The 16053-nt window shown below is 51.0% G+C and overlaps 7 protein-coding genes across 7 annotated transcripts; 1 reads left to right on the plus strand and 6 right to left on the minus strand.

The window, feature by feature from the left end:
• Positions 1 to 118: 118 nt before the first annotated feature.
• Positions 119 to 850, minus strand: BJY04DRAFT_212839 (uncharacterized protein; the record flags this gene model as incomplete). The annotated part of the gene is made up of 1 exon (XM_073714712.1): positions 119 to 850. The coding sequence occupies one exon, from the start codon at positions 848 to 850 to the stop codon at positions 119 to 121; it is 732 nt and encodes a 243-aa protein (XP_073576682.1).
• Positions 851 to 1510: 660 nt separating this feature from the next.
• On the plus strand, positions 1511 to 3566 carry BJY04DRAFT_212840 (cupin domain-containing protein; the record flags this gene model as incomplete). Its single annotated transcript, XM_073714713.1, has 2 exons — positions 1511 to 1931; positions 3142 to 3566. The coding sequence occupies 2 exons, from the start codon at positions 1511 to 1513 to the stop codon at positions 3564 to 3566; spliced, it is 846 nt and encodes a 281-aa protein (XP_073576683.1).
• A 346-nt stretch (positions 3567 to 3912) lies between these two features.
• BJY04DRAFT_176732 (uncharacterized protein) lies at positions 3913 to 4537 on the minus strand. The gene has a single exon (XM_073709514.1). It carries the CDS (start codon positions 4453 to 4455, stop codon positions 4099 to 4101), a length of 357 nt encoding a protein of 118 aa, XP_073576684.1. The 5' UTR covers positions 4456 to 4537; the 3' UTR covers positions 3913 to 4098.
• Positions 4538 to 7481: 2944 nt separating this feature from the next.
• On the minus strand, positions 7482 to 8602 carry BJY04DRAFT_43266 (uncharacterized protein). The gene is made up of 2 exons (XM_073720370.1): positions 8162 to 8602; positions 7482 to 8104 (listed from the first exon to the last, which is right to left on the minus strand). Exons 1-2 carry the CDS (start codon positions 8488 to 8490, stop codon positions 7681 to 7683), a joined length of 753 nt encoding a protein of 250 aa, XP_073576685.1. The 5' UTR covers positions 8491 to 8602; the 3' UTR covers positions 7482 to 7680.
• Positions 8603 to 8963: 361 nt separating this feature from the next.
• BJY04DRAFT_43274 (uncharacterized protein) lies at positions 8964 to 10106 on the minus strand. Its single transcript, XM_073720371.1, has 3 exons — positions 10073 to 10106; positions 9188 to 10025; positions 8964 to 9127 (listed from the first exon to the last, which is right to left on the minus strand). The coding sequence occupies exons 2-3, from the start codon at positions 9826 to 9828 to the stop codon at positions 9124 to 9126; spliced, it is 645 nt and encodes a 214-aa protein (XP_073576686.1). The 5' UTR covers positions 9829 to 10025; positions 10073 to 10106; the 3' UTR covers positions 8964 to 9123.
• Positions 9627 to 13216, minus strand: BJY04DRAFT_43294 (uncharacterized protein). The gene is made up of 14 exons (XM_073720372.1): positions 13050 to 13216; positions 12207 to 12994; positions 12144 to 12158; positions 12036 to 12093; positions 11907 to 11965; positions 11713 to 11811; positions 11355 to 11658; positions 11072 to 11286; positions 10662 to 11021; positions 10496 to 10609; positions 10345 to 10440; positions 10235 to 10270; positions 10073 to 10181; positions 9627 to 10025 (listed from the first exon to the last, which is right to left on the minus strand). The coding sequence occupies exons 1-14, from the start codon at positions 13057 to 13059 to the stop codon at positions 9898 to 9900; spliced, it is 2391 nt and encodes a 796-aa protein (XP_073576687.1). The 5' UTR covers positions 13060 to 13216; the 3' UTR covers positions 9627 to 9897.
• A 1499-nt stretch (positions 13217 to 14715) lies between these two features.
• Positions 14716 to 15906, minus strand: BJY04DRAFT_176741 (hemerythrin domain-containing protein). The gene is made up of 2 exons (XM_073709515.1): positions 15511 to 15906; positions 14716 to 15461 (listed from the first exon to the last, which is right to left on the minus strand). The coding sequence occupies exons 1-2, from the start codon at positions 15754 to 15756 to the stop codon at positions 15018 to 15020; spliced, it is 690 nt and encodes a 229-aa protein (XP_073576688.1). The 5' UTR covers positions 15757 to 15906; the 3' UTR covers positions 14716 to 15017.
• Positions 15907 to 16053: the final 147 nt, after the last annotated feature.

Genomic DNA, 16053 nt, shown 5'->3' on the forward strand with positions numbered 1-16053 from the left:
GCCAAATCAATACTAACCAATGAACACAATGTAATGTAGAGTCCACGCGCTGGCCGAACATCCGCAGTCTCTTTAGATTTATTAATTGCCCTTTCTATCCATTTAACCATCCTATTTCTCACACAATTGTACCTATTACCATCGTTCCTACCGAAAGCAAAACCAACATGGCCCATCCCACCCTCAACAACCCAGCACCATCGAGATACGGATCTCTGGTAAAGCCCAATCCAACATCCGGATACCTGTCTACATCCTCCTCACCAACACCAACAACCTCCACCCCCCCCTCCAACACGGGATACCCATCACGATGCACACTAAAAACTGGCGCGCAAATCTCCACCCCCGCCCCGTTTTGAATCTCTGCATTCTCGCGACCCTCGCCACCACTACTACCACTACTACACCCACCCACAGATCCGGTATAACAAAACAAATACGCCGTGAAATTCAAATACCCTGACTCTCCACCCTCGAGGATCCGTCTCGTGTCCACAGCACCAGCGATGAAGGAGCGGAAAGATGGTGCGAGAAGGGTGTCAGCTGGAACAGTGCTGTTGACGACTGGAGCAAACTGCGACGTGTAGAGGTTTGTGATGTTTGAGGTTGCGGAGACGGGGGCGTCACCGCGGGCTGTCAGCGTGCATGTTCTGTTGCTTGTGGTGCTGGTGGTGTTAGAGCCGGGGCATGTCGAGGCGCCGGTTATGCGGATTGGAGGGTATGATGCTTTGAGGTAGGGTGGGGAGGTGTCCCAGGTGAAGGTTGTGCATGTGCCGTTGGAGGTTGTGGATTGGGCAGCTGGTGTTGCGGGGAGTACAGCGACGAGAAGAAAGAGGAGGTGTAGCATCGTGGTGGATTTGAGGTAGGTACTTAAAGAGTGCGAGCACCAGTGTAGAAGGACATGCACATGGAAAAGCCACATCGTCGGGCTTGTCCTAGTTTATACCCGGGAGCTCAGAAGCGAAGCGAAGAGCAAAAATCTAGATTGGGGGCGAACGCTAGCCGAGTCGTATCCAGCCTTCGGAAACCGTGACTGCCTATTCGTCTGCAAGCCAATACCAAGAGATTAGATCTTCTTGGTCCGTTCCTTTGGAGATTGGCGTCGTCATAATCTCATGATTCAGGACTCGCGGGGCGTCCTACTCCAACACTAAGTGGGTACTAGACCCATATACCTGTTATCAGATGCAGAATTTGCTCTCGGGGTTTCAACAGGATCGGAGTACTCATGTCGATCCGGCATCGAGACATGATCCTCAGTCTTGCCGCACCGTTTCTATCAATCAGCGAGTCCGGGTGGGAAATACGATGTATACCTTAGTCGAGCAGGAAAGAACCCGACTGGAGAGCTACCTACCTGCCTCCGTCGCTCCTTCCTAAAGTACAGAACCCACAGCGTCGCACCTTGCTCGTCGAGTACTCGTGTCGAGCCAGGAGGTCACGGCAGATCTGGGGCCAAGGAAGAAAGCGCGAGAAAGGCCTGAGTGGATCGTTCCTATGTGCGCGTATGTACCGCATCTCTGTGACAAGCGGGAATACCCTGATTGAGTCTCATATTCCCGACTACCGCCAGCCTCTTCATTATACCAACAGCTCACTCGCTTATAGCTGCTGGCAACCGATACATACTTCAGCCTCTAGACCGCCTAGTATAGCACTCGAGGATGACCAGTGGGCAGACGAGTCCGAATTTGTGTTTTGTCCCACAGACGCTTATAGCGAGCTGGTTGACCATCTCGCGGGCGCGCAATCCAGCCATCATTTGCTCACCAACAATTTATCTACCCTCGAGCCCACGGAAAGTACACCTCCGCCAGAGCTTCCGATTGCCGGCAAGATCATCAGTACGGGGTTGGAAAGCGTCATCGAGAATGTTGCTGCGTCACTTACAAGAGCTGGCCGTAAGGCCAGCAACCGAACCGTCAGGGGTACGCTGTATACCCCTAATGTGTACGTGTCTGTTAATTGGGCCTGGCTTCTTCTACCGGCGGCATTTCTTGCATTAGGAATGCCGCTTTTAGTTCTGATCATCATCGAAAATAAGCGACAGAGGCTTTCTGTATTAAAAAACATCTATTCTTGCAGTCTTTTTTCATGGTATCGGTGATTAGGAGACTAGTATTAGTGACAGGAGGACTGGAACCGCGGACCAGATGGAGAAGACTGCGCAGGCTATACAGGTGCAGTTGACCGCGGTTGATTCTCAAAAGGGTCTTATGCTGGTTTATTTTCAGTCCACGCTCCTTGTGGGAAAGGTGAGATTCGTGTATAGATATTTATGTGCAATGTACTAACTAGATAGAATATATGTTCATGTATGCGCAAGCCAACCTAACGTAGGACTAAGGTCCTAGGCAAATGGCCCTAGGTATCAGCCATTGGAACGTCAGTACAATGCCATGCACCCTTGCATGCTGGGTCAAGGCATCAAGAGCTTTACTATAAGGGCATTGAGGGAGCTATTCCGGGTTTATTACCAGCTCAGGATCTAGAACACTTTCGCCGGCTATGAGCCGGAGAATACATTCATTGAGGAGTCTGATCCAAATTCTTACAAGGAGTCGCACTTTGTACGCAGCCTGCCCTGCTCCTATGTAAGTATTCCTTCAGATCGACATAAGCCCCTTGCATTAGTGTCTGGGCATAAGCAATCCGCTGCTCCAACAAGCTCGTCATTGCCAAGGCCGCTGGAGAACGACCTTGGAACGGAGCGGAAGGCAAGCCAAGAAACAGTGGACCTTGCACATCGAGCTCAACCCCGCATCTGCATAGCTTCACTCCTACTAGTTGGTCAGGCACCGTCAGCGGAAAGGTTGGCCAAGTGCTGCTCAGTTTGTGTACGACCATCCCCGCGGCTGGACCAGTGAAACCTTCGTGACGGATGCATATTGCTTATGGTTTTCCTGCACCACGCATATTGGGATCAACTACAATCTGCAGAGCCAAGAGCGGTTGAAGTAGACGTCATGCACGCCTCAACCCTGTAAATCCGGTCGTATACTAACCCTACCTTTGTTATAAAGCTAGACCTGACATAGTGAAAGACAACATATTTCTCTACACTTTGATAAAAATACCCATTCCATCTCTCAATACCAGACACTACGATGCGTATCACAACCCTACTCACCTTCCTAGCAACCACCCTATCCACCTCCGCCACCACCCCCAAAGTCGGCCACTCCCACGTAATCCCGAACTCCCGCGTCGGCGAGAATAGCACCGAGCCAGGACTCAACACCTTCACCGGCAGCGTCTACGTCGACTACATCTACTCCTCCGCAAACGGCTCCTCGCCCTCGGGCTCAGCGGCAACCGTTCTCTTCGAGCCCGGTGCCCGCACCTTCTGGCACCGTCATGAGGGCGGCCAGATCCTCCGGGTCCTTGCGGGGACAGGCTGGATAGCAGATCCTGGAGTCCCGCCGCGCCGTATCTACACGGGTGATACGATCTGGTGCGAGGCAAATACTACACACTGGCATGGGGCAGATGAGGGGAGTTATTTGGTGCATTTGGCGATTTCGCTGGGTGGGACGGAGTGGTTGGGAGAGGTTGAAGTTTAGAAATGAGACAATGGGGTTCGAATCGGGTACTTATTCTGAGTCACCTGTAGGTGGATAATTGGGCATCATTCGGATACTGGTAGTGGGTGTTACGCGTTGGCGGGGGTGAAGTGGGTGTTGCTGGTGGTGGGTGTTATTGGGGTTGTTGCTATGTGATGTCGGACTTCTTGGGGCACGAGAATGTCGGTCTGGTTCTAGCAAGCCTTCGGGCTACATATTAGATAAAGGCTCTAATTGATTGATTTTGATTTCTGTGGTCGGCTGGGCGGCTGAAAGTCTATAATTGTTGGTTGAACACTACATAGAGGCCTCATCGAGAATGATCTATGGTCATCGTGGCTGTTGCTCTACATGACGCTCAGGACCCGCATATCTCAGCATTTGTAGAACAAGGAATGGAGAAAAGGGTTCGGTAAGAAGCAACCTCTCGATGCGTCTCCGCTGTTATAAAGACATTAGACAATAACAATAGTCGTAAACCTATAACCGTAAACCCTTGCTTCCGGAACCGCAACCAAATTCCCAAGCCTCTCTAAACACAATTAATCTTCAAACTCTCCGGCACAAACTCCTTATCCTTCGGGAACTTCGCATAGTTCTTCCTCCCATCAACCTCGACAAGAATAACACGCTTGCCCTTCTTGGTTGTTCCATGCACCTTGCAGTATGCTCCCTCCACAACGCCCGAGGTGATCATGACCGAGTCGACCTGGAAGGAGGGGGCGTAGACAGCCGGGTAGGCGGCCTTGACGGAGACGTCCTTGCCGGTGGTTGGGATGACGGCAGAGGTGCCGCGGCCGCTCTGCTCGTTTGTGAAGACGACGGTGCGGGAGCCGGCGAGGGCGGCGGTAGAGGTTGCGAGGAGGGTGAGGAGGGTCGCGAGCTTCATTCTGACGGTGGAAAGTGGTTGAGGATTTCTTGAGGATGTTTTTAGTTCTGGTGGGAGCAGGATTCATATGACTGTTTGGATGATACCCAGGAATGAGAAGAATAGTCCTGTGGAATCATACAACCTTTTTATAACATTTTCCTACCCCATCAAGCTCATCGGCTCTCATAGTCATCAGTCATGCCATCTCCTCGTGTTCATCCTCGTCACTGAGACACTCAGCCGCAAGGCAAAAGCCCCCAGAAACATATCAACTTAGGCCTGATTGAGTGGGTACCAAGAGTGCGGGGTTGTCGAATCCAACAAAGAACATCCCACACTTTCGCTTAAGTTGACACTAATCTATAGACGATCGTCTCGTATTACTGAATGCTCTGGATGGCGTTCCTGTTGTCGTGCGGAGAAGTAGCCTGCCAAGCTCGTATGTCTCTTCCTTGTCTCAGCCCCAGTACCGAGACTTCCGGATCCGGGGATCAGTGCGAGCGGATGCTCGGACACGAGGTCGAGAAAAGAGAAGTCTTTGGTTTGTAGTGAGACAGTTTGCATTCTATCGCGTAAGTGATGAAAGAGCGGTGGGATGACTACAGGCATGACCAGGGTGAGGAGCAAAGAAGTGAAGCAGGGCTGCTGTAGGTACACTATTTAGCAGATGAGGCTAAGAATAGCTGAGACTGCAGATACTCTATTATATGTTATGTAAAATTAAGAAAGATTTACGACGAGGCAGAGACGCCTCAAATGATGATAATGTACAACGTGCGACTAAGGCATACTTCCTACTATGCTCAGTAGCAGTCGCCTTCAACCAGGGCTTCAGGGTTAAGCTCCGACGCATTGGTGTACAGCTTATACGCAGACTCCGGAATACCCTTGAAAGCCTCAGTCCATCGCGCCTCGGTGTTATTGCCACCATCAACAACATGAATCCAAATGCACTTCATCCACTCAGGGCCAAACTGGTGGTACCTGCTTCCTGTCAGTTCCAACATTTATTCCATGGTATTCCTGATCACTCACGCATAGGCATAGGCCTCGGGATCATTGCCGCTCGAATCACCAATGCCCAAGTACTGCTTGCCAGGGTACCAGCTGTGGATATCGTCGATTCTGCCAGCCTTGTATTCGAGGCTTGTTCCCTCTGCCAAGAATTCCAAAAGACCCTCAACGCCGGTGTAGGTTAGGTTCTTCATCAGGATGGGACCGGTCGACTCGCTGAAGTGCTGATGGATGAACTCGTGGAGCATGCCGTATAGCTGCCAAGGGGAACCGGTGAGGTAAATCCAGGCTGGATCAATTAGGTCGGTGATTGTTGAGTAGACGGCTGGAATGCCAGCGACAGGGGTTGCTTCGTCGAGGAGGGTGGACTTGACAGCGACGAGGCCGTCACCGGTCATTTTGATCGTGTCGTCGATGTCTAGAAAATGTCTTAGCAGAAGAGCCTTGTGGACAGGGAATCAGCGCGTACCAGAAATGACACCCCACCCCTTCTTCCCGGACTTGTAGATGGTATTTGTGAAAGACCTCTGGTCACCGTTGCCGAGAACGGCTCTTCCAGTAGCTGTCTTCGACTTATCGCAGTGGCCGAGACTTCCGACATCCACAGCCATGCCAGAATCAGCAGTGCCGTTCGATGGGACGACTGTCTTGCCAACAGGGAAGCCATGTCCACACCCATCGACCTCGATTTCCACGGTCTTGCTTCCGATCGGCCTCGTCGCGAACCACTTAGAACGATAACGAAGGATCTCTTCTGACTTCGCGTCAACCGTCATCCCGCTTGCGCTTGCAAAGGCTTTGAAGGTGTTCACGACGGTGTCGAGAGATGCATTGGTGTAGGTGTATGCTTGGACAGTGGCTAGATGCTGCACTGGACAGGTGTGCGTCTCGTAGGCCGGGGCGTCGAAGAGCAGGACATTCTCATTCCTTCCGAGGTTTGAGTTAGCTGCTGCTGAGGGGGCTGCTGATGCAGTGCCTGCGAGCAGTGAGCCCAGTAGAAGTGGTAGATAAGCAGGCATTGTGTAGAGGATCAAACGAATGTAAGAAGGAAAGTGGTATTATATGGATAATGAGAAAAAGGAAATGCGAAAGAGAAGGCTCACGACAAGGACGCAGTACCGGGGGGACATGGAAGGTCAAAAGAGAGGCAGCATTTAAGTATCAGTAACCAGAAAACTGTCAGGCGTCCCAACGGTCCATACCACGAGGTAGTTCTCCACTTTCTTCTATTGCCTACTCCACAGCTCAGCCCGAACTCCACATAGCCTTCTCTTCAGTTTCTGTATAAGATCCCTCTAAACCAGTGTCTGGGAGCTGGATAACTATCTGAGGTGCTTACAGCACATACTCAATGCCCAGACCTGTAGTGTAGATTGTCAGATGCCTGGGTTCCTGCTAGATCTCGAGGCAGCCTTGGCCCCTTCTTAATTTCCCAGTTAAGGCGTGCAGGATCCATCCGAACGGCTCCGAGAATAGCCTTAGGGCACATTAGGTTTAGCGTGTCGACGGTGCCGTTATCATTCGTTCAGGAAAATGTTCTCGAACATGCTAACTTAGGGTAGGGTGCCTGAAAGGCTGTATAGGGCGCCTTAAACCCGTGGGAACTTCCTACGGGCTTTCTTGCCGGCGCATGAATCATGAAGGCCTGATATTGGCAATAGTATGGCATGTTATACACCTTGCTACGGAAATGTCACGGTCGGAAAGATGCAGCAAATCTTACCAATTCTATGGTTGGTGATACATAATAATCTTCAGAAACATAGTCAAGGTGTTGATACATCCCTCTATACGCAGATCGTACATCGCTGGTCCTGGCAATGCGTACTAGATAAGCCACAAGCAGCCTCAGCGTCTCTGAGGCAACCGCCAACTACGTAGGAATACAATGACCATCCGCGTCCGGAAACGTCAGCAAGCCGCTTTTATATGCCGACTGCTCACTCGGGGAGTCCTACGACAGCCTGGTAGCGTTTTGTCATTGGTCTATTCAGGAAGTTGCTACGGAGGTAGTTCGAGTTACCTAAATAGACGTACAGAAACTAATATGCCCAACAAGCACAGTCTCGGCGATATATATACTCTTATATAAGCAGCGCATGGAGGTGAGACTACACATGTGCATTGGACACACCCGAGATACGATGCGCTTTATGTATACATGGTTGAGCCAGGCGTAATGTCACACATCTCAACACCTTGCCTGCTGTTTGACCGCTCTCTAGATCTTCAAGCCCTTCTCGTATTTTCAATAGAGCTTCCGCGACAACAGCACATACAAAGCGCGATCAGCACAATGGATCCACCCAGCCCTAGTCCCAGAGACAACCCCAGGGTCAACTGCAAAAGACCATCTAAAGTGCCGCTGTCGTCAACAGAAGACACGGGGGTATACGAGGTGGTAGAGATCCCAGTAGTTGGCAACGGCTTTGGGGTCTCCGATAATGTCTGGCTACTGCCCCAGGAGCTAATAGTTTCCTCGGCACTCAGGGACGGAGGACCCGGCGTGAGAAGAGTGAGATCGGATTGTTGCCAGGAGATATGCCAGGGGAGATGTAGGTGGAGGCTTATCATCCCCATTACCTCGGATTTGATGCATGGCTTTGTGAAGCTTTCGAGCGGGTACTCGTCGGAGGAGTAGAGTGTGTAGCGACTGAGAAGGAAGACAGTTAGTCATTTGTTGATGCCGAACTAATGTAGGTAGGCTTACGCGTCGCAGCACCAAGCTGTTGTCACCGTTTCGGACGACACTTCTGTCGTGGCTATATTCCAGGCGGTCCATGCAGACGGACAGACGGCAGGGCTGAATGAAAATCTGCTTTCTGGGGCTACAGATGCCCACCCAGGAGGTTGACAGGAAGTAAACCCAGATAGTGCGGGGTCGGAAATAAGATACGGATCGAGGAGGGTTTCACCGGAGATGAATTCGGTTCGCGTCCTTCTCTCGAATTCCCAGCAGGCGTCTGGTGGAGTAAATGGCGTGGTGAGCGAGAGAGGCGTTGTGATGGTGCGGATTTCGGGGAGGGTGGTGAGGGACATGGTCGGTTTCTCGAGATTTTCAATGCGGGGAGGTAGATCGCGTGGTGTGGAGGCTCAGGAAGTGGACCTTTAGATTATAAACTGGATGTATAGCTCAGGGTACGTTCTTTAGAACCAGTGGATGGCTCCAGTGACTCGCTCGTTGAGCCCGGTGGGCAAGAGACATGTGATAGATGCATATTGACGCAGGCACTGGTGACGCGTTCCAACATATTTAGTGCGTTCGACCTATAGCATGTTGCGCTAGATTAACTACTTGGTTAGATGCAGTTAGAGTGTCTCTCCTCCGCAGCTCGCTTCGCTCCTCCTGGACCCTTGTGAGGTGAGGCTGTGCTCAACGAACAGGGTCCATGTAGATTGAACCCCTCTTAGCGCCGCTTGGCGGTTCAATTATAGCTTTACACAAGATATTTAGATGAAGGCCGCGACGACTCCCTTGTGAAAGGTTGAATATGAACTGATTGCAACCAGGTACCAGCATATACATTGTTTAGTCAAACGAATCCATCAGAGGCGCAAGGTTTCCTTTAATCAAGCTCAAGTCAAAAACCCATTTCTGGGCAATGAAGCCTGTGACCTCCTGCAAGAAAAGTTTCCATACTGTCACTATAGCCAGTGCAGCTATCACTGAATTTAACTGAACATAATGCATATTATGATTAGATGCGCATATCAACGTCAAGAGACCAGGGCGTACTCTCGGGATACTGGCACAGCAATTGGCCCAGGTTCCAAATCAACATCAGCATCTACCGGGCGATTATTCGAACGTCCAGACCTGAACCATCGCAGTTTACCAAGTATTTTATGCTTTAACCCCGGAAAGGTACGCTCCTGTTCCTCCCCCGGTCCATTACTTTGCTGAGACCCATCCACATGGGGAGGTGGCAAGACAGCTGCAGGCAAGCTCTCGCCCTGGCCATCGGTGCTGCCAACTTCTGGCATTGTCTCCGGAGTCCGGATCCGGCCATCGGGGTCGAAGCGAGTCGCCTTTGGCGGCATCCGGGAGAGGTAGTCCGTGACCCGTATGCGAGCCACTGCGGTCTGGTCGGGGTTCGAATCTCTTAGGCGCCGTGTATATATCGCACTGACGCGGTTATAGCTATCATCTGAGTTTGAAGACACCAAGTCCTCGTCGGAAGCAAATCCCCTTCCTAGGCAGAGAATGCTGAGCCGTTCGCAAAGTCTTCTTAGGACATGTGCAACAAATCTCACTGCGGATGGGCGACGACGCCAGATCTCTCGGATCCAGCCAACAGGGTGCATTACGCCGTGAGTCCCCCCCTGCGAAGAATCCTCAATGGCGAGACTATAATGCCTAGAGAAGTAAGAGGGCATGTACGTGTAGGGACTGAGACTTTCCACATCTTCTCTTTGTTGCGTATCTAACCCCTCGGCTTCGCCTGACTAGGATCTTCCTTGCTGTCTGTTGAAAAGAGCCTTGTATCTCATCCTTTCCCGTAATTGTGACGGCGTAAATCGGAGCGAGAAGCCGAGGAGTAGGAGCGGCAAAATCAGTGCAAAGGATATACCGACTATTTAGGCCGTTAGCCACGTAGACCTGAATGAGTGGGATGCATACAGAGATACGCCGCTAGGCTGCGAAGAGGCCACGTTGTGTTACCCTGAGCATTCTTTGGGAACTCGGAGACATTTATGGTAAAGAGGCTGGAAAGGAAGGACATCGGGAGCTGACGGTTGTCAATACCTATGCTCCTGGTCCGTACCATGTGTCTGCACTTACAAAGATGATCGTAATGGTTGTCCAATAAAGCATAATCTAGATCGTAGGTTGAGGTCAGCATATCAGTCTGATAGGCAGTAGGTCTGCGGTGGGTAATTCGTGTAGCCTACATTTCCCTGACGGCGCGACTGTTCTGAACCCTCCCTTGCGAAGCGAGCTTCAAGGGCGTTAGCCTGTTTCTGCTTGAGATCGAGCAAGTGGTCAATCTAGCCAAGTAGTTCAGAGCGTTGTTCACATATACAAGATTGGGATATCACGCACGGCGTGTTCAATTCGTCCTGCATATTCCAGCATTCCTATCACAACTCTCATATTATCCTCAACAGTTGCGATGGCACTCCCGTGCAGAATATCGCGGCCTTTCTGCTCGCCGAACTGAATGATAACATTGTCAGCGCGCAAGCGTCAAGGTGGGTTCTGATTGTACCTCCGTGTTTCGCACATCCTCCCCTTCAAGATATACATAGCCTTGTTTCTGTGGTGATTCAGTTTCAAAATCACCCTTAAAAGGCCTCTTGCGCTCTTCGCGGGCGTAGTTGCTATGCCGGTAGAAAGCTTCAACAGCCCGGGACAGCTGTTCAATGACGCCCTTCTGCTGCTCGACCACCGTCTTGACAATGTTCAGTTCGTCTTGTATATCCCTGATCTTCATCAGGAGATCGAACTCGGCGGTGAACTCGAGTAGGCTTCGGGTCAGGTCGTCTCGTTCAACAGCAGAGATTGGATCATGAGCCATTTTGGCTGTCGACTTATTGAACCGATTGGACAGTTTTGTTTCTGCGCCGGCCTTTCAGATATAAGTATCGTGGTCATCACAAAGTGGGTAATAATACATACCACGTGGTTTATTGCTCGTTGGAAAGAACTCACGAATGTTGCTTTTTGCGGACCAGCCCGGTCGTAAAAGTTGACCGAGCTTCTAATGATCAGGTCGACAAGGCTTCTCACAGTGTTTGCCTGGTTCTTCTGTTTAATTGCTCTACGCAAAATAACCTTCAAGTTATAGTCTTCGCGCGGGTCGCATTCATTTGGGAAGCAAGTCAGGACGGTTCCTTGATGTGGATGTATATTAGCTGCATGCCGCAATCATGGAAAGGCAACCAGGGAGCTACGCAGGTACCGTCATCCAGTATCCAGAGCCATAGTTGGTCCACCATTAGCACAGCAGCTCCCTCGTGATCGGTGTCTGGGCTTTGGCCTTGAGTGGGCATGACTTGATCTTCGGTTCTGGATTTATAAGAAAATTGATCAAGCGGCCTGCGCGGGTGCAGCCAATGCTCGCTCTGCTCGCCGTGCCCAATATAGGCCTGGGCGAGTGTTATCTGAACATTATCAGATGGGACCATTTTCCCTCTAGCTATGGCTTGCATCTGCTTGTCCAGTAAGTCAAGATTCTCTCTTGTCTCAAATCCAAGGATGGGCATCTAAATCAATCAGCTGGCATGCTGCAAGTTATTCTTCGTCGAACTTGCACTTACAAAGAGAACAACTGCAATTTGTTGGCGTTTAATTGGCTTTGAAGTGTCAGACGGTGGTTTGGCGGGCCACTGATCCGGGTTCATGCCTGGGTATACGAGCTAATGCACAACGATTACCAGCAGCTTCTCTAGTTTACCCAGCGTATAGTATCTGGCGAGAGATTTAACATAGACGCAAGCAAAAAGGGTTTCACCTTGGCTTGGGTGTATTGCTCCGCCTTGGCAAAGAAGTAGTTGAATGGCCTTGTAAAACCTGACATTTTGTTCAATATCAGCTCGCTCCATAGTGTACCACGGTACAGATGATCAAAATTGACACACACCTTCACGTTGTTGGTTATCCATGGAGCTGTCCTTGAGTGCAAGCCCCGCGAAAAGGTCCTGTTCAGTCAGCCAAGGGTACGCTACGAAAGAAGGAGGTGGTGACGAACCTCGACCCATGGTCTCTAAAGCGAGATTTTAGTCTGAGAACTCAACGGGTGCGGTGTACTTACATTGTTTGCTGGCAAATGTATCCACCTGAACATGATATCACCTACATCGACGGGCCGGCTCTGTGTAATGAGCTTCTGAGGTCCGGAATCGTACAGTAGATCATAGACCGGTGGTTCATCGCAGAAAACCCTTTTCCTACGGCCATCACGAGTAGAGCAAAACGCAGCGGTGAGCGAGCGAACGTCGCGGCATACCGTCTCTTGCAGTTCGTTTGGGCGAATCAGGGGCTTCAGAATGGCGCCGTCACTCTCGCCAAATATGCGTTTCCACGTGGTGAGCCAGCCAGCAATAGGACTTTTCGGATTCACGTAATCCCAGGCTGTGAGACCTCTTTCATCCAGCCGGTTGACGCTTGATATATTGTGTAGCAAGGTTTTGATGATCTCTTGGCAAGGAGTTCGATCTACCCCAGGCTGTAATTTTGCTCCTGCTACAACAGCAGCGTGCAACGGTGTTTGGCCGCGGACATTGGTAATCTCAAACACCAAGCGATCACTGCGTGCCTGCTGGACGAGGAATGTCACGGCTCTGTGGCTCAGATTTGCTGACGCCAGATGCAGCAGCGAGCAACCCTCGCTGTCGCAGAGGTTATCAGGGAATCCCTTGGCTTGAAAAGTCAGCTCCAGAAGCTCGAAAAGTTTGGAATGTTTGGACGCATGCAAGGCGGTTAGTGATCTAATCAACGCCCCAGCGGACTCATAGTCCTGCTGGCTCAGGGTCTGGAAGCCATTCGAACTTGGTCCGTTGAGACTAACAAAGAGGTTGTTGGGGGAAGGCCAGGTTATAACTTTCTATAGTCATTTCAGTAAAACGAGGTCTACCATCCAATGCCCCTCTCTTACCTTGTCCCATTCGTATGCCCAGGCAATTGGCAATAGCTTCACATGGCCACCTCCGGCCGAGACAAAACGTTTCCAGAGTCCGCCGTTCCAGAGCCCACCTAGTTCTTTGTGGATTCGCTTGATAAAGTCGTAGGGCAGCATAAGCTGACCAGCTGGGAAGTCTCCATATGTGGAAACTTCGGAGTCCTCGTCCCCGGTATCAGTAACTGGTAACTTTGGGAAAGGTGTGTTTATGAAGAGGTATCCCACAACTAGCTCCTCAGAAATGGCCAATCGTTCGATTCTCTGGATTGCTGCTTCCTGTAGCACGAGTCCACCAATACCATGGCCTATAAAGAGAGTTGGGATATACCTCCCTTCTTTATTCTCCCACGCTTCCAACATGTCAACAAGCTGGGTTGCAACATCGCGAACGTAACCTTCCCAATTAGCCTCTTCTGGCAATGGGTTCGCGTAGGTAAAATGCAAGACTCGCGCTTCAGGCATAATGTTGATTACCAAGTCCGGGTCGTCGAGCCATTGCGTTGTGCCTTTTGGGGGCTGATCACCTTTGCCTCTCTCGTCGTCGTCGAGCCAAGACTGTAGCTTCCTTCCTGGTAGCAGTCGTATCTCCTTGCTCAGCGCTCTGGGCCGCCTAAAAATTCCTGAATCTCTCTGCAAGGTGAGCGTTGTTGAACCCCTTCGACTGGCCTGTGTGCTATCTAAGGAGAGATCTTCCTCAATGTCATGAACCGACACAATATGCATCGCAGGGGACGGGATCGTCGGCATGGCACGGGAGGGTTTAAGTTGACAGTTTCGGTCGGGTTCCTGGCGTCCAATGCGAAAGCAGGTGAGACTTTTGTCACGGACGCGCCAGCATCTCTCTGGTGGCATACCTTGCAAACTGGGTTCTGCGGTTCGCCCAGAACATCTGTCAAAGCCTCTGAGCCGGCATGCTTTACGCTTTCGCTACTAATCCCCCGGCTCATAATCTTGTCTCGGAGTATCTTCAGCTTTCCGGCCGAGTGCGTGGGTGTATCTCTTCTCGGTAACTCGGCTTTGGGTTCGATGACGATATGAGAAGGGAGACTGGTCTGTTGAGCATCACCTGTTCTGTCTGGCTTCTTCGACAGATTGCGAGGGTCGTCTGGCTGCCTTGTCGGAACATCGTCAGTAGTCGTGCTTGTCTGTTGATGATGGTGGGGTGGTGGATAAAGCTTCGTGTCGGGTTCGGAAGGAGAAACCAAGTGCGGATCTTTCTCCATTATTATACACTGCGTGCTTGAAATATATATGTACAGAGAACAATCGATCCGACCTCAAAAGACGGGACAGAATGGCTAGAATGGGGAAACTCGATTAGATCAGAAGATGAGAGCGCAGAACGGTGAGGGGCTGTTGCTTGGTTAAATTCCTTATTCTTGGCCTTGACCACCTCAGGACCATCATTGAAATCGTGTTGGCTAGTGATATCAAACCCGCTGGATCCGGACAGCATTTCTCCAATAGAGACTCGTGGTGGGTGGTCCACGTCAGCCGTGCGTCCAGTCAGACCATGAACTTCAGAGCCTTGCTGTTTATACAGGGGAATCCCTCAAAGCGCACTAGGCTATCTGGACAGCATTTGTGGCGGAAGGGTTGATAAATACTTCGCCATTGAAGACATAACATTCGGAACGGGACAATCGCTCTGGACCCCGTCTCTGAATTCAGATGATTGCTGTTTTCATAACCCAGCGGGCTGGGACGCAAGCAAGTTTCTACTGCATCATGTGAGACATGAGGGCATCGGAAGGCTTGTGACACCGTAGCCACCGAGCTCATTGCTGCGAGACATCTTCCTGTGTCCCCCCACCCCCGCAGCCCCTGGTGTCTCTATGCAGCCAAACAGCAAACAGGACACGGACTGGACGAGGAAGTGCCCTAAAAGAGTGATTCTAATTGAAGATCTTCTTGGCTGACAGATATTCATACTTAAAGTGCTGCTTACATCGGAATCATCGCCATCTCCTCCTTCGTCCAATACCGCCTCATATTCTCCGCCCCTAGCGTTTTGACCTCCTGATCCAGATGATTCCAAAGCACATCCTTCCACCCCTCCATCTTCTCCCTGAGCACATCGAGCCGCAACTCATCCTCGCCGCTGGAACACTTCTCCAGATACTCCTTGAATCCGTCGAGTCCCTTATGGATCTCGCGATGCTGACGTAGGAGCTCAGCAGCGCGTTTACCTTTGCCGTTCTGGAACTCGGGCATCTTGCGGGCGAGGAAGGGGAAGATGTATGTTTCTTCGATGTTGTGATGCACTTCTAGGTGCTCGGCGAAGTGGATACCCACGCTGAGGAATTGCTTCAGGGTCATGTTGCGGGGCCGCTGGGAGGTCTCTGTGGCGGTCCAGAGGATGTTCCAGCTGCGGCGGAAGTTGGCGTGCTGTGGTTTGTTAGTAGTGTATGTATGAGCTTGAATGGTGGAAAGGTACAAAATAGTCCATGTGTTCGGCGGTGCGGTTGTAGATGCGGAAATCAGCAGCGGAGAGGGGTGGCAGCTTTGTCTCCTGTTCTTGCGGCTGCGGTTGTGCTTGGTCTTCGGCCATCTTGGCACTGTTTCTAACCAGCGATGGATGATAAGGGCGCTGAGAATGAACCGAGGCGAGGGGGGAGAGGGTGTGGCGAAGGCTCGGGAACTGGGGTCGAGCGCGGAGCAGGGCACCAAGGGCGACTTTCATTTGCTGAGAGCTAGGCGAAAATTTACGATAGTTACCAGATGTTGGTGATATCAAAGTGAAGGATTGACTGATGGCCGGGATAACCCCAGCTTTTGCTTTCAAAATCCGACTTACAAAGCCCGCTTTCTGATTGGTTGCTTCATGGTGGAGTATCTTAGGGGCTGCTCCTTTCTGCCTGAGGCTTCAACCACAATACGTAGTTCTTAATGAGGATGTGAATGAGTCGAAGGTTGAGGTCGGGCTGCTACATACCTACTTACCTACTTCTTGGGCAGACAATTGTTTGTCCGGGAAGTA

The sequence above is a fragment of the Aspergillus karnatakaensis genome (assembly GCF_047715665.1).
Source record: "Aspergillus karnatakaensis strain CBS 102800 unplaced genomic scaffold BJY04scaffold_2, whole genome shotgun sequence".
NCBI lineage: Eukaryota > Fungi > Ascomycota > Eurotiomycetes > Eurotiales > Aspergillaceae > Aspergillus > Aspergillus karnatakaensis.

Excerpts from the sequence above, each read along its gene's own strand:
- BJY04DRAFT_43266 (XM_073720370.1), bottom strand. The coding sequence starts at position 8,490 with ATGTCCCTCACCACCCTCCCCGAAATCCGCACCATCACAACGCCTCTC. Across the intron at positions 8,105-8,161 it reads ACAGCTTGGTGCTGCGACGC|TCGCTACACACTCTACTCCT; the intron begins GTAAGCCTACCT and ends CTTCCTTCTCAG.
- BJY04DRAFT_43274 (XM_073720371.1), bottom strand. The coding sequence starts at position 9,828 with ATGCCCTCTTACTTCTCTAGGCATTATAGTCTCGCCATTGAGGATTCT.
- BJY04DRAFT_176741 (XM_073709515.1), bottom strand. The coding sequence starts at position 15,756 with ATGAAAGTCGCCCTTGGTGCCCTGCTCCGCGCTCGACCCCAGTTCCCG. Across the intron at positions 15,462-15,510 it reads CCGAACACATGGACTATTTT|CACGCCAACTTCCGCCGCAG; the intron begins GTACCTTTCCAC and ends AACAAACCACAG.
- BJY04DRAFT_176732 (XM_073709514.1), bottom strand. The coding sequence starts at position 4,455 with ATGAAGCTCGCGACCCTCCTCACCCTCCTCGCAACCTCTACCGCCGCC.
- BJY04DRAFT_43294 (XM_073720372.1), bottom strand. Across the intron at positions 11,022-11,071 it reads AACGAGCAATAAACCACGTG|GCCGGCGCAGAAACAAAACT; the intron begins GTATGTATTATT and ends TATATCTGAAAG. Across the intron at positions 10,271-10,344 it reads AGTCGCGCCGTCAGGGAAAT|ATTATGCTTTATTGGACAAC; the intron begins GTAGGCTACACG and ends CCTACGATCTAG.